The sequence below is a fragment of the Felis catus genome, chromosome F1, assembly GCF_018350175.1.
Source record: "Felis catus isolate Fca126 chromosome F1, F.catus_Fca126_mat1.0, whole genome shotgun sequence".
Classification (NCBI taxonomy): domain Eukaryota; kingdom Metazoa; phylum Chordata; class Mammalia; order Carnivora; family Felidae; genus Felis; species Felis catus.
Window position 1 is genome coordinate 62,924,718 of NC_058384.1, and position 24,742 is coordinate 62,949,459.

A 24,742-nucleotide genomic window follows, 5' to 3' on the forward strand; every position below is an offset into this window, starting at 1 on the left:
TGGTAGCTTAGAATGACAGAAGCATATTCTGCTATAGGTCTGGAGGCCACAAGTCCAAAATCAGTTCCACTTGACCGCAATCAAGGTGCTGGCATGCCGTCCCCCTCTCCAAGGGTTCTAGAGGAAAACTCCATTCCTTACTCTGCCAGCTTCTGGTGGCTGCATCACTGGGTCTCTGTCTCCAGGATCACATGGTTCTTCCCTTTCTGTGAATCATCTGTCTCTGCTTCCTCCTTCTAAGGACATCTTTGGTGGCATCTGGAGCCCACCCAGATAATCCAGGATAACGTCCCCTCTCGACATCCTCCTTCCTCACCTCTGCAATCTCTGCCATTTATGGGTGCTAGGGATTAGGACCTGGACACCGTGAGGGGCCACAGGTTATTCAGCCAACCACAATGATCTAGGGCAGCCATTCTCTTCAATGGTGGAGGACGGGGATGGCATAGGAAAACAAGGTTTTTTAATGTTTTCAGCATAACAACTGATGCTGGTCTTAATATTGCTATTCTGAGGGGCGCCTGGGTGGCGCAGTCGGTTAAGCGTCCGACTTCAGCCAGGTCACGATCTCGCGGTCCGTGAGTTCGAGCCCCGCGTCGGGCTCTGGGCTGATGGCTCAGAGCCTGGAGCCTGTTTCCGATTCTGTGTCTCCCTCTCTCTCTGCCCCTCCCCCGTTCATGCTCTGTCTCTGTCCCAAAAATAAATAAACGTTGAAAAAAAAAAATTAAAAAAAAAAAAAAAAAGATTGCTATTCTGAGACGGCAGACTGGGTATTATGGGATAGGGCAAATGAGTAATTCCAGGATACTCCATTCCATCGTTCCCTATGCTCTTGAGAACCAGAAAGTGGTGTGGCAGAAAGAACAGAGGAAATACAGAAGAGGTTAAGTAGAAACCTCGTAGTCTTGAGTTGTAGTTGAAAATAGGAGTATGTGGGGCACGTGGGTGGCTCAGTCAGTTGAGTGTCCGACTTCGGCTCAGGCCACGATCTCACAGTTCGTGGGTTCGAGCCCCGCGTCGGGCTCTGTGCTGACAGCTCGGAGCCTGCAGCCTGCTTCGGATTCTGTGTCTCCCTCTCTCTCTGCCCCTAACCCACTCACATTGTCTCTCTCTCAAAAATAAACAAACATTAAAAAATAACTAAAAAAAAAGAGAATAGGAGTATGAACTCACAAGTATGTTTAGATCTGTCACATTCATTCTTGTGCTCTGTCTTTATATACCAGATTCAAGTCTGAAGCAGAAAATGTATCAGGAGTCAAAGAGAGGAGAAGGGCAAGAAAGCAGGGGACGGGGGTGGAAACTATCGGCCCTCATCATGGTGACACACAACACAGAAAGGCAAATACTTTGGCCTACAGACTTGGGTACTCTGGCTTCGCCACCGTGTGGGTGGACACCTCAGAGCCCCTAGGTCTGCCATCAAACAGATCAACCCGCCTTCTGACGGAGAAGGTGGCCCCTTGAACCCCCACCCTCTTACCTGCAAGGAGGCAAGCGCTGGGCATATCCAGTCACTGATTCAATTACGCATCTCATCGTAAACCCACAAAAAGGCATTCTGGTCCAATAAATCAGCTTGTCAATCTGAATAACCTAGGCCTGCTCATACACGTGCCTCACTGCGTCTACATCGGTTCTCCCGGCTGCACGCGGCCGTCACCTGGGAGCTTTTAAAATCACAGTGATGGAGGGACACCCGGGTGGCTCAGTCAGTTAAGCATCTGACTTCAGCTCAGGTCGTGATCTCACGGTTTTTTTCAAGCCCCACGTTCGGCTCTGCACTGACAGTGTGGAGCCTGCTTGGGATATTCGCTCTCTCTGCCTCTATCATATATGTTGTGTGTGTGTGTGTGTGTGTGTGTGTGTGTGTGTGTGTGTGTACACACACACACAACATATATGATAGATATGTATATATATAGATATATATATACACACACAACATATATGTAATATATATTTTATATATATATTTTGTATACAATATATATTTATATATATGATATATATTTGTATTTATTTATATATTTATGTATTATATGTATTTATATATTTATTTATATGTTTATATAACTTATATGTATATATTATACATTTATATATTATATACATGTTATATATGTTCATATATTATATATATGGTTATATATACTATATGAGTGCTATATAAACATATGTTTTTATATATTATAAATCTTTATTTTATGTATGTTATACATCTAGTAAAATAAACTTACAGTGACAGAGGAGTGCCAGGGTGGCTCTGTCAGTTAAGCGTCCGACTCGATTTTGGCTCAGGTCATGATCTCCTGGTTTGCAGGATTGAGCTCCGCATCAGGCTCCACACAGTCAGTGGCGAATCCTTGCTTGGGTTTCTCCCTCTCCCTCCCTCCCTCCCTCTCAAAATAAACACACACTAAAAATTAATAATAAAACAAAGTTACGGTGATGGAAAGACCCCAGCCCAGGAAGATGAAACAAGAAACTCTGGGGAAGCAGGATCTCTGCTTTGAAGAGCCTCACGTGATCCTGAGGTACAGCTGGGTGGCAAGGCCCTGTCATAATACAGGCCTAGGCTTCCGCGGCAGCAGGACCGAGGGCTAACCCCCGAGCAGAGGGCAGCGAGGCTGTGCCCTTGAAGGCCACGGCCCTGGCCCCCAGAGCTGTCAGCACCCGGAGGCCTCTTCCTGCATGAATTTCTGCAAAACCCAAGACCGAACTCAGTCTTTTTTTTTTTTTCTTCTTCTTCCATCTTCCTGCAGAATGTGACCCTGTACGGTTCTACAGGTTTTCAAAACTTCTCTTTTGACCGCATTAGGGACAACCCAACAACCATGACTTAAAGGGTCCCCCCCACCCAAGGAGGAATGAAAGGTGTAAATGTTTGAGGACACAAGACAAGTAACGACTAAATGCTGCTTAAGGGTGGTTATGCTTGAGCAGCATATTGATGAACAGTTAAGGGAAGAAAGAACACAAGTTCCCACCTCCCACGCCTCAGAGAGCGGGCACCTCCACAGCCGGGGACGTGGTGAGTGCCACGTGCAGTCCTGCTGTGCTCTGGCTATTTGCTCGGATTGATCCGTCTGCCAGGATGTGGACATTAGGTAATTGGGATGTGACTTCACCAGGAAAGGGGGGATGGTCTGTTGAAGAAACGGGAAGGATACAAGAGCCTCTGAGCGTTCGTGTGGGAAGGGACCCTGGGGTCATGTAAGATTTAGGTTCTGAGTCAGCTCTGGTATTTTACGGGCAAGGGGATAGAGTACAAAGGGATGAAAGTGACAGGGTCAAGGCCGTTGATCCAAGGCTAGGGTTGGCTCTGCAGGCTTCCAGAGCTCTTGTGTGCCGCATCCCGTCTCCCAGAGCCTGAGTACACCCTCGTGAAGAGGCACGTCACTCCCACACGGCACACCCAGTGCCCAAGCCCTCTCCCGAAGAAGAGGGGAGTCAGCAGCCTCCAGTGTGTGCTTCAGACATGTGTGTCACGAGAAACACGTACAAGGCCCTGCTGGAAAAAGGAAATCATCATGAAATGCACCACGGGCAGGAGGCACCAGACGTCTGAAGGACGCTAAGGAGCAGCCTAACCTTGGCGAACTAAATCCGTGAATTCTGCGCCTGCTCACGTGTGTTTAGGGAGCAGCTACTACGTGCCAGGCCGTCTGCCAAAAATACAGAAGTTCAACCACCTCTTACGGAGCCTATGCTACGGACACAGACGACAGATTATATGTGAAATGGTGCTTAGCAATCCAAGGGAGGGCAGCAAAGCTGGGAGACCAGTGGAGAAACCAGGATTTGAGGAGGTAAGCCCCGCAAGCGGACCGTGGGGGGGATGCGTCCATCCCAGGTGCGCGAGAACCAAGAGAGCTTCGGGCCGCAGGCTGCATCACCTCAGCGGAAGAAAAAGGAGTCTCGTACCATAGAGATCTGCAGCATCTTGAAAGGGAAAGAAAGGCTGAGAGGGCAAAGCCAAAGCAGCACATTCTCTGTGCAAAAACCAACACAACCCAGACGGCAGCTGGGCCGGGCCAAAGAAGAGTTACTGGCAGCAAGAGTCACACTAGGGACCCCACGCCAGACACGGGCTTCCAGGGAAAGGTAAGGGGGAGCAGAGCCGGGCAAACCCAATGGTGTTGGCTTCATGCATCTGGTCACGATCAGTGGTGCACCTGCAATGCGTCAGAAGCAAATCAAATATGGTGCTCGTTTCAGGATCGCACGCCCCCCCCCCAGTGGGTACCATGGGGGGTGGGGGAGGCCATAGAAGGCAGAAGTCCTTGCAGGACAGGCAGTGGTATTAACAGAAAGCCTTAGGGACACAAGGGGAGTTGCTAATACCCCTAACAACCTAATTAGCCTCGGGAACCCATTACAGACTTGTCACCAGAGACTTACACAATCCCTGTCTGAACTTCTCATGTTTCAGCAACTTCCACTCCCAAGAAAAGGCTGGCGGGAAGAAAGGGCCGCCCCTTTGCTGCGATGGCAGACTGTCCAGGGGCCGTGTTTTTACAGCCCTTGCGAGCATCCCACTCAGCGTTTCCCCGCATGTCACAAGGGGCTCGTACGGCCTCGGTCTCGTGCTCATCGCTTTGCCTCAACAGACCTTCAGGTGCCAAGTCTCTACAGCCTGACAACGTGCTCCCTCAATTCGGAGGTAGTGAAAGAGATCAGGAACTGCTCTAAGAAGTAGAGAATGCCACACGGGACCCGAGGACATCGGGCAGCTAAGGGCCTAACCCCTGGCGACCAGCTTAGGACCAGATACAGAGAGGAGGTACCTTAAACCACCTTTCCAGCTCATGCAGTTCAGGTATTAGAGGATCCTGCAAACAGGTGGCATCCAAAGCTTTGTCATGTGAGTTGTAACGATCCGATCCAAGTTCAGACTATTTAACTCTGCATCTTTTCCGATTCTCCTTCCCAAACATGGACTGGCCCAGAGGACACAATAGATGTTGTCTTTGTAGTTTCTCCTACATCTATCCCTTCATTTCCACGTGCCTCCCCCCCCTTAGTCATCCTGGTCCAGGTCCTACACCCGGGCTTTAGCAATGGCCCTCACTGCAATTTTTACAAACAGCTCTCATCCCTTTCCTCGTCCTAACACAGGACACCTGTGTGTGCATACATATACACACAGGTACACAGCTCATCCCCTAAAAATATTTTTTGCTCCCCAATGTTTACAAGATTAAGCCACATTGCTCAAGCCTCCTGGGATATAGGTCTTCCTACCTCAGTCATTTTTTCCTTTCCTTTTTTTTTTTTTTTTTTTTGTCTCTTTAAAAAAAGAAAAAAAATACTAAACCCTACCATATAAACCCTCCTCTCCCCTACCCCAACCACAGGACCACCCTTCCCTGCACTTACCTAAAATCTGCCCCTTCCCTTCATCGCTTTCACACGTGGTCGTTCCAAACCGAAAGATGCCTTGCGCCTCTTGGCAACTTCCGGAGTGGACCACGCGCCCTCGTTCCAGCCACTACCAGCTCTCATCTCGAGTACGTGATGAGCCACTCTCTGGTCCATTATAACCCACCCACCCCCTGCCACAACCCACTCCTCACAGAACTAGTATCGTGACATTTTTTTTTTAATATTTATTTTGAGAGAGGGAGAGAGCACACACATGAAAGCAGGGGAGAGACAGACAAGGGAGCGAGAGATCCCCAAGAAGGCTCCGCGCTATCAGCACACAGCCCGACACGGGGTTCCCTCTCACCAACCGCGAGATAATGACCTGACCCGAAATTAAGAGTCATTTAACGCCCCTGCAAGACCCCTTCCAAAGTCACAGACCAAGCCACTCACAGCTGCCTCTGAAAACTGTCCTGGGTAAGAATATAAACAGATAAGCTCTCCCCCAACACAGCAGAACCCACAGCTCATGAGGAAACCTCAGTGGAACATTCCTTTGGAAAAAGCAAGGCCTTGTTTTAGCAAATTCGTGGTCCAATTTTGTCTCAGATTTGGACATGGAGCCAGCGACCTTGGACAAGTCACCTAATACCGAGCCTTCAAAACCTCCACGGTAAAAGGGAGAAGAAAACGTCTATCATGCAGTGTAGTTCAAAGGATTAAATGAGAAAGCTTAGAAAACAGCTTGTAGAATACCCAGCACACAGTATGTGCTCAATACATAATCCTGCCATTACACCTGTCTTTCCATCTACCCAGACCTCCCCATCTACATGGATTTCCCCTAAGTCACCATCTGGCCTTCTGACTCTCTGACCTCCACACCAAGCACTGTGCCCCAAAGACAGAAGCACAATAAATACTTCCTATAGGACCGGATCAATTTCTACATCTGCATTTAGGAGCATGTATTTAGGGAGCCCAAGTTAGGTTCACAAAGGGCTAAACAGAGGGGAAAAAATAAATCTATGGAAGGAGAGTGAATCTAAGTACTATAAGGACTTGGGAGGGAGGACACGATGATTCATAAAGACCACCACTTGGGGAAGAGCCCAGGTCTTTCTGGTCTTTCCACCCAAACTGCCTTGGCCTGCTCCAGCGCTGACCCTGAGATTCTCAATTGTGCGTCTTGATTTGATCACAATCACCTCGGGAGCTTTACTGACGTCTGACAGGGTTATAGTTCCAGGCGTGCAAGTTGTTTCGACAATTCCATACCCCATGCTCACCAGGACAAGTGTGTTCACCATCTAATCACCATGCAACTTTATCACAATACCATTGACTGTGTTCCCTCTGCCGCACTGCTCAGCTCTGACTTATTTTTTGTAACTAGAAGTTTGTACATCTTAATCCCCATCACCTGTTTCACCCACCCACCTCTACCTCCCATATGGCAATCGCCAGTTTGTTCTCTGCATTTATGAAGCTACGTGTTGTGTTCTTTTCCAGATTCCACATATAAGTGAAATCACATGGCATCTGTCTAACTCAGCACAATACCCTCCACGTCCATGTTGTCACAAAGGACAAGATCTCATCCCTTTTTTATAGCTGAGTTAATATTCCACCATATGTGTCCATGTACACACACACACACACACACACACACACACACACACAACTTCGTCATCCATTCATCTTTTTGGTTTTTCTTAATTTTGAGAGAGAGAGAGAGAGAGAGAGAGAGAGAGCTAGCAAACAGCTAGCAGGAGAGGGACAGAGAGGAGGAGAGAGCGAATCCCCAGCAGGCTCTGCACTATCCGCATGGAGCCCAATGCAGGACTCGAACCCATGAACCAGGAGATCATGACCTGAGCCAAAATCAAGCATCAGTCGTTTACCCGACTGAAACATCCAGGCATCCCTATTCATCTTTTAAAGTTCCAAATGTGCAAAACTCCTATTTCCAGAAACATGGAGGAGACAAACTTTTCTCTATTCCTCCTGCTAATAACCAGCAAACTCCAGCCATTATACATAAAACAAGCAGAAGAGGACTTGGAGAGATGGAAAGAAGGCCAGCCAGCCAAGGACCTGAGCACCCAAGGCACAACGTGGCACCTGGCTTCCCTGGGTCTTCCTTCTGCCTCACACATCTCAGACCGGTTGCTGGAGAAGCCAGAGACCCAGAAACGCCAAAAGACAATTTAAAAAGTCCGGGGGCACCTGGCTCAGTCAGAACAGCATGCGACCCTTGATCTCAAGGTTGTGAGTTCGAGCCCCACGTTGGGTGTACAAATTACTAAATAATAATAAACTTATAAGAAAAAGAAAGGTCTAAGAAGAGACTGCTTTCTCCAGCCAAAGGACCAGGACAGGGGCAGCGTCACAAGACAGACAACAGCTTTACTCCAGCCCAACGCCATACAAGAAAACTGTACCTCCCACCCTCACTCCTACCTGCGGGGTCCAGAAACCCGACTTCGGCCTTCACCAGGCTGTATGGAGACGCCTGCACCCTTACCTTCCTCCAGGGCTATCAGGGAAGGCTGAAGGGAAGCTGGGCCACGGGGGCAACACAGCCTCCTCCCCTCCTTGCTGGGGGGCAGAGGAGGCCTAGGGGAGAGTCCAGAACTTTCACCACCGCCCAGCAGTTAAAAAAGGCAGAGCATCAGGGGTGCCTGGGTGGCTCAGTCGGTTGAGCATCCGACTTCGGCTCAGGTCATGATCTTGCGGTCTGTGAGTTCAAGCCCCGCGTCGGGCTCTGTGCTGACAACTCAGAGCCTGGAGCCAGCTTTGGATTCTGGGTCTCCCTCTCTCTCTGCCCCTCCCCCGCTCATGCTGTCAAAAATATACATTAAAAAAATTTTTTTAAAAAAGGCAGAGCGTCAGCGGAGGCCCCATAAGCGAGGCAGGTGAGGCCCTCCTGCCCGCCTCCAGTGTGGGATCAGCCGAGGCCCAGGAGAAGACTCTAGACTTCTGCCTCCACCTGACAGTAATGAGGCAGCACTCCCCGCCAAGGACAGAGGAGCCTCGCTGAAACAGAAGATTTAATTAAGATCCAGAATCTCATAACATAATACCCAAAGCGTCCGGCTTTCAATCAAACATCATTCATCATTCTGGGAACCGGGAAAACCTCAACATGAATGAGAAAAGACAATCAAAAGATGCCGACACAAGAGGACAGACATATTAGAATTACCTGACAAAAAATTTTAAGGCAGCCTTCATTTAATGTGCTGGAGACCAAAAAAAAAAAAGTCTCAGCAAAGAAACCAAGGACATAAAAACTGCAACTCCCAGGCTACAACCCTGTACTAGCTGGATTTATTTTTTTTAATGTCTATTTATTTTCGAGACAGAGACAGAGTCTGAGCAGGGGAGGGGCAGAGAGCGTGGGAGACACAGAATCCGAAGCAGGCTCCAGGCTCCGAGCTGTCACCACAGAGCCGGACGCGGGGCTCGAACTCATGAACCGCGAGATCATGACCTGAGCCAAAGTTGGACGCTTAACCGACTGAGCCACCCGGGGGCTCCTGTATGAGCTGGATTTAAATCGCTGGGAGCCCCCAGTCATCAGTCTTTTTTTTTTTTTTTTTTCCTTCTTTACCTCCCCAATGAGCGACGATGTTTCAGACCCAGGGCGTCTGTCAGCATTGCCTGGGAAACATGATCAAGACAGAGGTCAGGCCCTCTCACTACTGCAACAAGCCTGGGCCTCCGTATTTTTATTCGTTTCCAGATGATTCCGAGAGACGCCAAAGTTTGAGAACAGCTGCTTTCACTAATCAAAGGAATCTGCAGGTGATTCTCCTCATTGAAAGACGCTGCAAAATTCTGGGCCGGGAGGAGGACAGAGTCGCATTTCAATAACCTTGAGTCCAGAAGTAGTTTCCATCACACTTTGGGTACGGGCGCCCGGGACATAACGCGCTTCACCTGGGCGGCCACATTGAAAAAAAAAAAAGAAAATCCAGGGGCGCCTGGGTGGCTCAGTGGGTTAAGCGCTCGACTTCAGCTCAGGTCATGAGCTCACGGTTTGTGAGTTCGAGCCCCGCGTCGGGCTCGGTGCTGCCAGCTCAGAGCCTGGAGCCTGCTTCGGATTCTGTGTCCCCCTCTCTCTCTGCCCCTCCCCTGCTCATGCTCTGTCTCTCTGTGTCTCAAAAAATAAATAACAACATTAAAAAAAAAAATTTTTTTTTTTTAATAAAAGAAAATCCACGCACAGCGAGGGCCGGTTTGCAGAGAGAGCTAGCTACAGCCCAGGTCCAGGTTGTGTGTGTTTATGTGGAAACAGCACGGGAGTGAGAGATTATGTTGCCTGTCACTTGGCCCCTGGGAGACATTGATCTTCCTCTTGGCAGAAAAAGAAATGCTTCCACATGAGCGCCTCTCCCCGTCCAAAGGGACCAAAACAAAAAGGGAAGAGTTTATAATCAAGAGAGAACAAAAAGACACAACTCAGGGGCTTCTCTGTTGTGCACGGAGATTTCCAAGCCAGGGCAACAGCAGCTCCCAGGCTGAAGTTTTCCATTCCAGCATTTGTAGTCTCCTGGGTGGGGGTGGGGGGGGCCTCAGAAACGCAGGAAAAGGCAGGGAAGGGGGCGTGGAAGTTGCTGGGAGGAAGAGGTGTGGTAAGGGGGGTGGGGGGGAGAGGAACCCATCGCTAGACAGGAAGTGCGTGGCAAGAGCCCAGCAAATAACACCCCTCTCCAGGAAGGAAGGGCCCCCAAAGCTCCTCTCCCCTCAACTGCTATCCCTCTCACTAATGCCTCAGGTCCCTGTCTAGAGCTCAGCCACACGGCCCACAAGAGCGGTCTCGGCAGATGGCCCACCACCTGCTGGCACACAGCAGACCAGTCCCTGGGCCACAGGCAAGAAGACCACCACCTTTAATGACCATTTGCCCATTCAACCTAACCTAGAAAGATGTGCCTCAGTTTCCTCATCTGCAAAACGGGTACAATAGCACCTAGCCTCACGGGGCCACTGTAAAGATTAAGTTAGTTAACATACGTAAAAGGCCGAGAGGAGCGCCTGGCTGGCTCGGTCGGGAGAGCATGTGACTCTCGATCGCGGGGTTGTGAGTTCGAATCTCACACTGGGTGTAGAGATTACTTCAAAAGAACACCTTTAAAACCTAAAAATAAATAAATAAAACGCTGAGAACCAAGGGTAGAAGGTGGTAGTTGACAAATATTAGCTCTTGATATTTTGAAAGATATGCAGAGATGCCTTGGGCCAAACTGCCTGGCTTTGACTGGAAGGTCTGTCCATTACTAACTACGGACCTTGAGCAAGTTACTCTGTCTCTCTCTGCCTCGGCTTCCCCATCTGTAAAAGTCGGTGAGAGAACCTTAACTCAGGCAGCTGTTGAGAGGATTAACCATTTCACAGAATGTGAACAGTGCCTGGAACCCAGCAAGTGCTTTTAACGTGATAATGGCGATTCTGTTAGCTTTCTCTGATGCGGACCATACGAGGCTGAGGTAGGGGGAACCTCCCCTTGGCCCTCGAGCAGCTCATAGCCCAGATCAGGAGATGAGAAATGCACACCCAGAGCCAGCAGGGAACAGCACCCAGAATACAGAACATGGGACAATTCTGCAAGCACACACTTCCCACCCACGTGCTCACGCACGGGCTAAGGGAGCTCAGACTCTTCTGCATACAGGGTGCACTGGGTGGCAAGTGCCCCCTTCCCGGACACCCCTTAGTAGGGAGTCCCAGGTCTCCCTCACCTCTCAGGGCCGATCATTTCACCAGGTCTCCTGGAAAGCACTGTAGCCTCTAGAGTATGTGCGGGAGAAGCCACGGCCCTCAGTTCTCATGGATGGACCACAAGGGTGTAAGAACACACAAGTCTCCGAGAAGCGCTGCACCAAACCAACCGCCTTGCCCGCAGCGGGAGAGGCGTAGGGGTCTGAAAGCGTTCCGACACTCTGGGCACGGAACTTGCTGGAAGTGCCATTGTAAGTCACTTTTAAACCAGCTGCTCTGGTGCTTAAAAGGAAACATGATGCTGAATAGAAAAATTGAAAAGGGAAATGTAAGCATCACAAGATATTAATTAATCCCATGATGCGAGATTCCTTCTGCTCAGATTACCCCTGCTTAAAGAAATATTTATCCAAGAAATTTCAGAGAGAGACAGGGCAGACAGACAGCACACCGCACTTAACGAGATTCTGTGATTTTTTAATCCTAACGAGGCTCACGGGCTGGAACAAATGGGATGGGGGCATGCCCCAGGAGCTAGTTAACCCTTCTTTATTCCCTCCCAAGGAGGCTGACAGCTATTTTAAGCCCACAAAGTAGTCACGCTGCCTGAGTTGCAACTTTGAGAAGCACTCCGGCCGCCTCGGCTGGATCTTTACCCCGTGTGCAGAATGGGGATGGTGCACCAGGAGGCCTCTGACTTATCAGAGAATGAATCTGCTAACTCCACAGATTACAACCAGATGAAACACACATGAAATTTAAGGTGCAATTTGTCGGATGAAGTAACAATAAAAATAGCAGCCGGGCCTGAGCCAGGCACAGCACCAGGCGTTTCCACGTGTAACTCACTTCCACGTGTAACTCATTTACTCGTGAACCCCAGAAGGTACGTATTCGTACCCTCTTTGTTCAGACCAGGGCACCACAGGAGAGAGGCTAAGTAACTCCCACGGGGTCACGCAGCAAGACAGGGCCAGGATCTGAACCCAAAGACAGTCTGGTTCCGGAATCCATGCCATGCCGCACGTCAACCAAATTCATGTCACCAAACTTACCAAAGAGCAAGTTAAAGGAAACAAAACAGTGAATGAGGGGGGAAAGGTGTCGATTCGTTAATGAGAACACAACAGGCTGCAAATATGTTTTTTACTAATAAATGGCAATTAGGTATTCCTGAAACTGGCCATATGTTCTGTAATCAAAGATTCTAATTCCACCGCACGCCCATCACAGGAATTCCATTTAATGCAGGAAAAAATGCTTACTCGGCACTTCCCCTGGGAGGAAAAGCCGCTCTGTGAGGTGGGAGTACGGATGCGTCCTGGGAGGCCGGGGAGGCCCTGAGGTCCCCAGGGACCCAGGCAAAAAGCACGGGAACTGTGCTTGAGAAGGGACTGGAGCCAGCTGAGACAAATGCATTTCTTGGGCTCACAGCAGGGCCCTCCTGGCAGTCCTCGTAGTGAACATCCCAGAAATCATGTTCCTTCCCTCCAAATGCACATTCTATATGCAAGTCGCTGCCTGAGCACGGCAGAAGGTACAGGCATCGGGGGGCAGAGTGACAGGGCCCCCGATGACGACATGCGGAGAAAAAAATCACAGCAAGCAGCTCAGCACCACCGTGGGGTCTCGTCAGTCCCTTCCACACAGAGGAGGGGCTGGTAACATCCACCTCACCAAGAGACACTGGGTGGGACGTGACAAGGGGGCCTAGGGAACGGGGTGTGCTCTGATTGGGTCAGAGCGCAGGGTGATAAAGGGAATTATTCAGAAACAGAGAGCGCTGAATATCATGCTAAGAATCGGGACCTAATATAGTAGGCCTAGGAACTCACCGTGTTTTGGAGGAGGAGGGACAACATAATTATACTTCGGGAAAATTACCAGAGCACAAGTTTATAGGATCAAGTGGAAGCCTCCAGAAAGTTACTCAAACAGTCCGGGGAGAGGCGGTGAGAGTGTGAACCGGCCAGAGGTGGGAAAGGATGGAACAGGCGGAGGTGCGTGGATGGAGGTCACGGAGAAGATTCAAGAACACAGCAACTGACTTCATGTGGAGGCTAGCGGAGAGAACAGCCTGGCCACGGTAGGGACCCAGTGAACAGCCAGTGAGTTTCGCCTGTTATATGACAGGGTCCGGGCAGTGCTCCCAAGTATCAGGCCTGGGTGCTCGACAGCATGCTGGGGTCGCTAACAGAAGTCCCAAGTCAGAGAGGTTTGCTATCCAGCTTGTTGAGGGGAAGGAGCCAGCAACCTGTTCCTCGGTGCAGAGACCACGAGCAGGAAACAGAAAATGGAGATCCGGACCCTGGACTGGAGTTAGGGATCCAGGAGCCAACCCGCACAGCAATCAAGCCCTCACACAAGAGGTCCAAGGGAGGAGAAAGAGCAGCCAGCAAAGAGGAGAGTCTGCTCAGAGAGCAGACCACGGAGGACGGGCTGAGCAGGAAGAAAACTCAGGACGCACAAAGACAGAAAAGGGTAACAGTAGGACAATTTCTTTTTTCTTTTTTTTTAAGTTTATTTTGAGAGAGCAAGTGGGGAGGGGCAGAGAGAGAGGGAGAGAGAGAAAGAATCCCAAGCAGGCTCCTACACCCAACATGGAGCCCGATGTAGGGCTTGATCTCCCCACTCTGGGATCGTGACCTGAGCCAAAATCAAGAGTCAGACGCTCAACGAACGGAGCCACCCAGGCACCCCGCAACTCAGTAACTTTTTTTTAAAAAGGCCACCCAAAAAATGGGTAAAGGAACAGGCGTTTCTCCAAAGAAGATATATAAATGCCAAATAAATGTGTATTCTATATCATTCATCAGGGAGATGCAACTCAAAGCCACAAGGAGATAGCGCCTCACACCCACTAGGCCGGCTAGAATCAAAAAGACAATTACAAGTGTCGGTGAGGATGTAAAGAAACCAAAACCCTGCTGGTGGCCAAGGTGCAGCCATGCTGGAAACCACCTGGCAGTTCCACAAATGGTTAAACCTGGCTACTACGATATCTAGCAATTCCACTCCTACTTATCTACCCACAAAAAATGAAGCCATACCTCCCTACAGAAACATGCACACCAGTGTTTACAGAAGCAGTATTCACAGTAGCTAGAGCATAAACAACCTTGGGGCACCTGGGTGGCTCAGTCAGTTAAGCGTCCGACTCTCAATTTCGGCTCAGGTCATGATCTCGCGTTTCGTGGGTTCGCCCCACGATGGGCTCTGCGCTGACAGCACGGAGCCAGCTTGGAATTCTCGGTCTCTCTCTCAAAATAAATAAGCTTAAAAAAAAAAATAAACAACCTTAATGTCCGTCGATGGATGAATGGATAAACAAATTGTGGTATGTCCATACAATGGAATATTATACAGCCATAAAAAGGAATGAGGCTTTGACGCAGGCAGTGTGGACTGAAAACACTATGCTAAGTTAAAGATGCCAGTCACGCGCACATGTGCACACACATAAATCATACTTTATGATCCCACTGATACGAAATGTCCTTTCTAGAGACAGAAAGTAGATTAATGGTTGCTTAGGGCTGGGATGGATGGAGGGGTAGGGGGATTATAACCAGAGGGTATATAGGTTCCTTTTCTGTTTGTTTATTCTTTTTTTTTTTTTTTTTTTTTTTTTAGAGAAAGAGAGAGACGGAGTGCAAGCAGGGGAGGGGCGGAGAGAGAGGGAGACATAGAATCTGAAGAGGCTCCAAGCTGTGAGCTGTCAGCACAGAGCCCGCTGCAGGGCTCGACCTCACAAACTGTGAGATCATGTCCTGAGCCGAAGTCGAACACTCAACCGACTGAGCCACGCAGGCGCCCCCAGAGGTTTCTTTTTGAAGTGATGAAAATATTCTAAAATTGACTACAGTGATGGTTACACGTATCTGGGATATACTAAAAACCACTTAATTGTCTATTTTAAGTTAGTGAATTGTGTGGTGTGTGAATTATGTCTCCATAAAGCTATCAGAAAGCAAGGGGAAAGGAAGCTCACTTTCCAAAAAGAGGAAGGAAGAAGGACAGCGAGGTCACTGAGGAGCTAAAAGCAGCCTTGAGGCAATGAGGCTGTGAGGAGGCAGATAATTATAGTCAAAGAAAGCATTCTGAAAGTTTGAGTTCTTGGAAGTAGCAGCATTATGAGTAAGCGATAATAAACAGTGCGTCTGATTAGGGTCTTGGAGGTAATGACTGTGGCAAAGGTCAAATTCCGTGTGGCTGCACGATTCGCATCACTAAAACAACTGGGACGTTTGGGGCCAAGGAGACCAGACCGAAAGCCATCGATTCATGAAATGTACAGCCAGGTAGAAATAGACTTGCCCATCAGATCCCCCAACGCCAGCTGTGGCCCTGGGACACCTTGACGCATAAAAAAAAAAAAAATAAAGGCATCATTTCAGAGCAGCGCTGTATCTTTGAGACTTACTGCCCCCCAAAAGTGGTCGGAGAAGATAACAACGGGAGGGGCGCCCGGCTGCCTCCATCCGTAGAGCATGGGACTCCTGATCTTGGGGCAGTGCGTTCAAGCCCCATCTTGGAGGTCAACTTAGTTTAAAAAAAAAAAAAAAAAGATAACAATCAGTTTGAAAGCATCTGGGCAAATACACAAGAAGGTGAAATAAGCCATGATGGTATTCGTGTATACAGCAGGCCCTGCATCTGGATCCCCACTGGTCCAGAACCCTAGAAAAACAGGACCCTGGAGGCAGAGTTCACACACCCAGGATATAGTGAAGTCGATGGGAGCCTTTACCACGCTGCAGGCTCAAGGGTGAGTCAGAACACCCCTTTTATGGCGAGCCAATAACGTTATGTCCTAATCTGGAAGCCCTCCCAACAGCATGCTGTTCAGAGTTACCGGCATCTCTAAAATCCGCATCATGGAAAACACCAGCCAGTGAAGCCATTTAGCAAGGAGGGAAGGAAACAGGGCCACAGAATTGAGTTCAGATTTGACCAAGAGCTCCCAAACTGCAAAATCACTCCGCTGGGTGACAATATATACCTACTGCTTTCAGACTTTCTACAACTGGACATTTCTTGCACTTGACAAAAGATTTATTATTGCTATGTAGGTTCCTGATGCGGGGGAAGGGGGCTATACACAGAAGCAGGAGACAAGGTCCTCAACACTCAGAACACTGGAGAAGGTGTATGCAGAGGGAAAAGAACACAAAGTTTTGTGGCAGACCATGACCCAAAGACAGCTTCGGCAATCTCTCCCGCCCCATGGGCACCCCTGCGATGTGACCTTAATACCCCCCCAAGAATGAAGTCCATTTCTCCCCTTGAATCTGAGCCAGCCTATGGCCTGATTTGACCAACAGGATACAAAAACGACCCTCTGTAACTTTGGAGGCCCGGCCTTAAGAGCTTCTACCTTCCCTGCTTGGAACACTGTCTCTTGGAAGCCAGCTGACAAATACAAGCACCATCAGGCTGTGAGGACATCCAAGCTACCCACTGGGGAGAACCATCACGTGGAGGACCAGCCATGTGAGTGATACCTTCTAGGACCTTCCAGCCCAGCCCAGCCATGAAGCCAAATGAGTGAGCCAGTCAACATAAGAACGGCCCAGCCAAGTCCTGCCTGAATTCCTGGCCCACGAATCATGAGCCAATTAAACAGATACTGTTTTAAGCCACTGAGTTTTCAGGTAGTTTGTCAAGTGGCAACAGATTCCTGAAACTAACTTGAAGCCAGGAAACTAGGCCAGAGTCCTGGTTCCCGTGCGCATCTAGCCAGGTGACCCTGGGCCAGTGACTTCCCCCTGGACTGCAATTTCCTCATCTGTAAAATGAGAAGGTTGTTGCAGGTGGCGCTAAAGTGCTACCCAGTTGTGACAACGGGCGAGGCCATCAGCGCTGTGGATATAGAGGGGCAACTACTTCAGCATCGGAAGGAAGCGTGGACCAGGAGACAAAAGTACTGGATGGTTAATAGAGGGGACAGCTACATGGCTCATAGTAAGTGCTCACTAAATACCAGCTCTAATCATATTGTCTTAGCAGTTCTGTGACTATAGACGAGTTAATCCCTCTGATCCCCAATTTTTTTTTCATTTGAGAAATGGAGATAAAACCAATGTTTCTGTCTCTACGTGAAGAAAACTCTTTGTATGGGAAAGTCCCATGCAAATCAAAAATCACCTACAAATGGAAGGCATAACTATGTTAGTAACACTTGTATTGTTCTTTGGGCCAAAACCATTAGCAGTCTCCTCCTCGCCCGGCAAGGGGAGAGAGTCAGGAGATGGCACTGGCCCCCAGGAAGACACCCCGGGAAAGGGAGAGGCTGGTACAGAAGGGCCATACAAGCATTCAAGCCGAGTGAGATTTTTACCACCCACCCACCAGCAATGATCAATGGGCGAGGCACCCATGCTGAACACGGAACGCAGGTGATCCCTCAGGAGCCACTACCAGTCCACGGGGACATCTGGAAACAGCCCAGCATTAAAAATTTAAGTAATTCCTACATCAGAGTCCAAGAGGCCAGCAGCCTGAGGATGCCCCACCAGTGAGCTGTGAATGAGGCCACTGCCCGGCATAGAGTGAACACTCCATAAAAATGACTAAATAAGCAATACCTTTGGGAGTCTGAAGCCAAAGTTCCCAGGTTGAAATGCTGGCTTTGCCATCCACAGCTGTGTGCACCAAAGCAGGCAACAACCTCCCTGAGCCTAGATCCTCATTCATAAGACATGAGGAGACCCACCTCTAGGGAAGGGGTAAGAATTACACGATTCCGCTTAATAATTAAACGCACGATGTTGTGTGTAAGTGCCCAGACCCTCTGACTCCCAGACGCCCTCCAGCCCCAGCCGCAACCTTTCAAATCTCTGCAGAACCCTGAAAATGAGCGGCATCCATCCAAACAGTCACTTCACCCAGTGTTGATTCTGAAAAGCTGCCAGCCCTTGGGACAGAAAGACATGGGCTCATTTTCCAAGGGTATCTGACAAGGCAGCAAGAATACATTTACATTTTACAGCCTGTGATTTTCCAAAACAAGAGACAAATGTGGTGTGGATTTAACCCTGAAATCCCAGGGACCACGCAGGCCCACAGACACTGCTCTGTTGGGAGGCGGAAACCAACCAGAGGCGGCGCTAGCCCATGGGACAGAAAAGCTTCCGCTTCCACCTCTACCCAGGTCTAGACTGACGGGGTCTGACGGTACTGGCGTCCAGCGTCAATTACAAAGGGCTGGGGGTTAAGACCCAGCTCTGAGCCCCGCCCTCGCTCCTCTACCTTGCAGAACTCAGAGCAGGCCTCCTTGGTCCCCTAGGTCTCAGGTCCGCATTGGGAACACCGCCTGGACCAACTGTGAAACCCCCTCTAATCAAGCACCACTGCGTGTGAACCCAGGGAAGTTGCTAACGATCGGCACTACGTCATGCAGCCCCCAGGCGTTCGCTTAGGAAAAAAAAAAACTGCATATGGGGAAAGCGAAGGTAAGATCCAGCAAGCTGGAGGCCAGCCTCAAGCCCCATGCTTCTCAAAGTCTGGTCCCAGTCACTTGCATTAAATCACCTGGAATGCTCATTAAAGGTACACAGTCCCAGGCTCCCCAACTCCCCAGATGTAGCAAATTAGACTTGGGGGGGGGGTGGCAAGAATCAGACTTTTCAGTCCCCTCACCTGGTGATTCTGACGCATACCGGGTTCTGAGACCCAGTTGGGACCAAAGGCAGAGACTGAGAAAAGAACAAAAAGGATTTACTTTATGTACTTGTTTATTTATGTTGAATAAAAAGGTTTTTAGAACACTTTAATTCTGATCCCCGTTCTTGCCCTGATTCTTGTGGGGCACTGGTGAGCCACACAAGGCGAAGCCAATTCCCCAGTTTCAATACATCCAAGAAAACTGAGTGATGACCGTGATGAAAATTTCATACTTTAACGTGAAAAACTTGCTCACCAAAGCAACAGGCCTCGACGAAAATTAACCCAAACACCCCATCTTAGACCAACCAGGTCTATTCCGGGAGAAGCAAGATAAGATCTCGGCCACAGCCCCACTCTGGTCCCAGCCATACCCAGCAGTTCAGCTGTGCAGGGTTTGACGGGGGGGGGGGGGGGGGGGGGGGGGGGGGGGGGGGCGGGCGGTGGGGGGCAGGGGGTGTCCTAGTGCGGCAAATATGGCTGGGCGAAGGTTATTCGGGGGGATTAAAAAAAAAAAAAGGTTAAGATTCACCAAGTCACACATCTCCAGGAGAAGGAAAAAAATCTAAAGATAACTGACTGCATGGGGCGCCTATCAGACACTCCAAAGATGTTTTACAAATTGAAGGAAAAAGCCACCTGACAGAGTCATCCTTGCCGGAAATCACACCCTGCATCCACGAAGTCATCAAGGAAAAAAAGGGAACGAAGAGTAAAACTGCCTCCACATCGGAAGTACTGTCTTTCCAAAACCAGCAAGAACCTAAAAAACAACCCACTCGGAGGGGCAGTACTCTCCGTCACTTATCAGTGGCAGGCACACTGAGAAACCCTGGACCTTTGGGGGCGGGCGGCATAAAGAAAGCAGAAGCACTCTTCCCAAGTGATGGGCAGCGGGAGCCCCAGCTGGGATCGCAGAAACCAGAACGCCTCACCCCGGGGAAGTGCATCCCAGGGGGCCAGCCTTTATCCCGCACCTACTGGTCCAGTCCCGAGGCTCGCGCCCCGCCCCCTCCCCGAAGGACCGACCTGCTGGGGCTCCGGCCTCGGCCCTGAAAATTCCAGTCATCCCCGCTAAATTCTTGAGCAGCGGTTCCCTGCTGGCTGCTGAAACTTAACATTACGCCACAAAACTAGCAAATGGGCAGCTTTCACCCCTCCCCCCTTCAATGACTGGCACTTGCAAAGGAGTCGTGGCAAATCAAGCATTTAAGAAGTGACTGACACTTGGACCCGGTTACCTGGAATTTAAAAAACAAAAACACACACACACACACAAAAAAAACCACTCCGGTATTATTTTCCTCGATCAGGAAGCAGGCATTCCCCTTTTAAAAGACCTTCCTGAAAACACCTCTCCCAAGGGATCCCAGCAGGTAAATAACACCAGAGCTTCCCTAAAGCGATTCTAAAGAACCAGGGGACCTGGCTGCGCTCCCCCGCCGGCTTCTCCTCCGCGGAAGGAGGGATCGGCAAGTCGAGCAGTCCCGGGAGGTGAGGATGGGGGAGTCTGCAGGTGGGAGGAGGGGGCGAAGCCATTCCGCCCAAACTTCGCAGCTGCTCTGTAGCAGTTCTGGGCAGGAGCCCGGGGAATTCAGTCCCGACAAGGGAAGTCACCTCCCTAACATTAAGGCCCCCCGCCAGCCCCGCGTCCGCTCGGACGTGCCCCCTCCCGGGCAGCGCCCCCTCCCCCCGGGACCCCTCACCTTGGCCTCGAAGCAGATGCCGTGCTGGAAGGCGTCTTCGTTGTGCAAGGGGATCCGCAGGTCGTGCCCATCGTCCACAAGGTTGTACTTGGTTTTGCTGGGCATGGTGACCCGCGGTGGACCGGCTCCTCCAGAGGCGGCAGCGGGAAGGGGCCGGCCAGACCGGGCAGGGGAGCGGAGGGGAGGGGCGCGCGGCGGCCGCGGGAGCCGGGACCCGAGCGGCGCCGAGGGCCGGGCGGCAGCGGGCGGCGCGGCTGCGGGCGGCGCTGTGGCCGCGCGATTTCTGCGGGCGAGGAGGGCGGCGGCGGCGGCGGGAGCGGGCGGGAGGCGGCGGGCCGGGGGAGGGGAGCGGTGGGCGCGCGGCCCGAAGCGGGACCCGGCGCGGCGGCTGCCCCGGACGAGGAAGAAAAGGCGGCGGCGGCGGCGGCGGCGGCGGCGGCGGTGGCGGCGGAGCGGGGTGCCTGTCACGGAGACGCCGGATCGGCCGCCAGCGAGCGGCTCCTCCTGCGGGGCGGGCCCCGGCCGGCTCCTCCCGCGGGCGCCCAGGCCCCGCCCCGCGCCCGCCCCGCGCCGCCCGCCCGCCGAGCAGGTGAAAGTCCTCGGGAGCGCCGCGCCTGCCCTGCCCGGCCCGCGAGCCCTGCGGCCCGGCCCGCGAGCTGCGCCCTGCTCCCGAGCGCGCTGCTGTTTTTACGGTCACGTTCGGGGCCGGGCTGCTGAGGGTTAGACGCGGTAGCAGCGCCCTGGATGTTTTGTTTTTGTTTTTGGGAGGGGGGGGGAGGGGCGGTGTTTACGGTCGTGTGTTTATGTTCTACCAGGAAGGCCCCAGTCCTGGCCCAGATCTGTGCAAATCGTGAATTCGGAGAGTTCCCTTTTCCTGGAGAATCAAGACTGTGCTCACTGGGGGCCCATCGCAGGAGCCTTTTCTTCCTTTGAGCGGTGATTTGTGACTTCTGTCATACAGGCTTGGGGGCGGGGGGGGGGGGGGGAGTGCCTTTTAGAATGGTTGTAATATTAAAAAGCCATCAGCCCGTGGAAATGGGGTAGGCCAAAAAAGGAATACTAAAGACAAGAGAATCCTCAACGTTTTTGTTTTTCTTAATTAAACCTTCTGTAACTGGGTATGGATAAGGTGAACTTCCAAGTTCTTTCTTTTTTTTTTTTTTTAAACATTTATTTATTTTTGAGACAGAGAGCACGAGCTGGAGAGGGGCAGAGAGAGAGGGAGACACAGAATCCCAAGCAGGCTCCAGGTTCTGAGCTGTCAGCACAGAGCCGGATGTGGGGCTCACACTCATGAACAGCAAGATCATGATCTGAGCCAAAGTTGGGTGCTCAACCGCTCAATGGACTGAGCCACCCAAGCGCCCCGCCCCCCAAGTTATTTCTGACTGTTCTTTCCACTTTGGCAAATACTTCAGTCTATTTGCCTGTTGTTAAGAAGAGACCCATTTACTTCTTTCCTTTACATCAAGAGCTTCTGCTATGCGCAATGTGCAAATGAGGGGGTCATAGGATTACCTGTGAAGCATTATAGGTCGTGGTCCATGAAAGCTATGATCACCGTGCCTTCAAATTATTACCTCCCAAAAGCTGGTGCCAAAGCCAGTCCAGCCTAAGATCACTGAGACCAAATGGTCAGCTCCTCTGTAGGAGGAGGAATGATGGTTGAACTCATCATCTGAATCCTGCTTTTGGTGCCCTGTGGACACATCCACCCGAGACAACTCCCAAACCAAACAACACTGACTGTCATAGAGGCAAGGCTGGGAATCACCACAAAGCAACACAATGTGGCTTGCAAAAGGCATAGCTTCCTAGACGATTTCCATGATAAATTTATATAAGAGAATGCATTACTGCCATAATTGTATTTCTCATTTTGTCTCCTAGTGCTAAAGTACAATTGTCCTTTCCTATATGTTGCCTGCTTCCAATCTGCTGAAATTCCTGGCCAAGATGCAGCATCTTCTGAGACATCCCCTTAAATAAAGGCAAACTGATGACTAGAACAAATTCATCACCTACTTTATGCTGTATAGACTTTACTACAGACATAAATATTAGTAAGAGCCAAAAAATCATTTGCACTGAGGAAATGCACCTCTAACATTTTTATAAATACAGAACATGAAAATCTAATCGGGCATGTCTGACTCTTTGAATGTCATGGTGGTTTTAACATGCATCATAATGTGCTCTCTAAAAGCTGGCATCAGAACTCGACCACTTCAAGGCAAGACCCTAAGCAACTACCTCACTTACATCTCCTTTTCCCTCCTGAATTTGAAGTCTTTTGACTCCGAAGGGCCTTCTTTCTAGATTTACTTGGGTCCCATTGGACTGGCTGAATTTTTGGAATTTCCTGTCTAACTCTGTAACACATTGTAGACCAGACACAAAAAAGCTGAAGCCCCAAAGATATTTCAGGTCCCTAATACAGTGACCACTACATAGTAGATAGACCTCTAGTAGTTATGTATGGAATCAATCACTGTAGCTAACATGCATTGAGCTTTTTCTATGTGTCAGGCATTATTCTTAGAGCTTTACGTATATTATCTCATTTAATATTTAAAACACTCCTAAGGTTCATCCCATTTATGAAGAAACTGAGGCACAGAGAGGTTATGAACGTACCCAAGGTCACACACTTAGAAAGGAAAGGAGCCAGAATTTAAATCCGATTCTATGTCACAAGGTGTTTCCATCATGGCCTGGATTGCCATGAAAGTCTTCTTTATTGCAAATGAGACGCCCGTCAAATTCAGGGTCCGCGTTTTATTTAGATGTGTATTGTTGCTAAGCTGTATTCGGTCCATTTCAGTTAGAAGCAATGGTGCAAACAGGAGAGGCCTGTTCTCTGTTTTGGCCTCCATTTAATACGTCAGAGCCACACAGGCATGAAAACACCCTTCTTCCAGAAACAATGGGCGTCCAAAGTAAATTTCCTTATTTTTTAGCAGTGATTTCAATCTTGTTTTTGCACCTTTAAACATGATTGAATTTCCCACAGCATTTCGAAATCTATTTTTTAAATGAATCAAGTTTTATCACTCTCCGTATCCTTCTGTATTTAAAAACTGCTTAACACAATTTTAATCTGAAGTACATTTAATTAAGATGTAAATTGCTTAAGCGTATAATACTTGCTATGTTAAATTTTATTAAAACTTTGTTTAAAAGTGTTTTTAAAAATTCCTAAATCCCTTTAGAAGTGGAAGTTACTAGGGGGTCCTCTAATTCAGCTCCTCTGTTGGAAAGAAACAGAAACCCAGGGAGATGAAGTAGTTTGCCTAGTCCTCCCTGTAAGCTACAGCTCCTACCTCAGTAATCTTTTCATCACACGATGATGGGTTATAAGTAAACTGACAGCAAACCGTAACACATATTTGGAACTGAGAAAATTGATTTGCTTTTGGTCGTAAAATACCTGCTTTACAATGCACTTCCTGTGCATTGTCTCACTTGGCCATACGGGATAAGTATGATCAGTATACCCATTTTACAGATGAGGAAACTGAGGCTGAGAGAGGGAAGGGTAGGTCATAGAGCAATAGGTCCTGGGAATCCTTCTGTGAGTTTAACCAACAAAGAATAAAGATTGTATCAGCTTGCCTAATACTGCTCAGATGCACACCTGAATAGAACTCATCAAATCTTTGCATAAATAATATAAAATGTTAAGAACACAGAATGATTTCCTCCTATTAGGTAACACTTAGCTTCAAAAGGTTCTTTTTTCATGCTATTGTTTTTAACCCGACAGTGTCTCCTGGGGCATAGAGAGCTAGAAATCATTAGCCCCCCCCCCCTTCTTTTTTCCTCAATTGATAAGGAAGGTTTTATTCAAGGCTATTGCAATAGGGGAGAGAACTCAGAACTCACGGTTCAGAACTCAATCTGAGCTCAAATCTACTGAAACAAAGGACTGGAGAGTTGTTGTTTTTTGTTGTGGTTTGGTTTTTTTTTTGTTTTTTTTGTTTTTACTTTATAGAGTAGTGAATTTATTCCTGATAAATAGCAAATGAAAGTTTCACATAAAGAACTTGCAAAGATACCTAGGGTGGGCCTATGATGTATACATGATGAAATAATCTTAGCATAAGATTTTCAAGCTGGAAAAGCCATTACTTGAAGATCCTTTTAGTCTCATTTGATAGCAGAGAAACGGAGACCCATATTGCCTAAGATGTCAGTTAATGAATGGCAAAGGCAGGATGAGAGACCTGGTTTTTAAAAAAAAATATCTGGTCCAGTGTTCTATCACACTGTGC

General features: G+C 49.3%; 1 protein-coding gene and 1 long non-coding RNA gene across 5 annotated transcripts in view; one reads left to right on the forward strand and one right to left on the reverse strand.

The window, feature by feature from the left end:
* The window catches only part of CF1H1orf226 (chromosome F1 C1orf226 homolog), a 283,758-nt gene extending 263,046 nt beyond the window's left edge, over window positions 1-20,712 (reverse strand). For 2 of the 3 annotated variants that reach the window (XM_045048983.1, XM_045048982.1), the window contains exon 1: window positions 20,469-20,711. In XM_045048983.1, the coding sequence (XP_044904918.1) occupies window positions 20,469-20,573 (105 nt within the window). In that variant the 5' untranslated portion in view covers window positions 20,574-20,711. Of the gene's footprint in view, window positions 1-20,468 lie in introns of all 3 variants that reach the window. The other variant, XM_045048984.1, reaches the window with a different exon arrangement.
* LOC111558372 lies at window positions 19,311-22,607 on the forward strand. Of its 2 annotated transcripts, XR_006591872.1 has the most exons (4): window positions 19,311-20,256; window positions 20,407-20,549; window positions 21,284-21,404; window positions 22,359-22,607. It is a non-coding gene; the product is annotated as an uncharacterized LOC111558372 (long non-coding RNA). The 2 variants fall into 2 exon arrangements; XR_006591871.1 differs by lacking the exon at window positions 20,407-20,549.
* The last annotated feature ends 2,135 nt before the right edge of the window (window positions 22,608-24,742 follow it).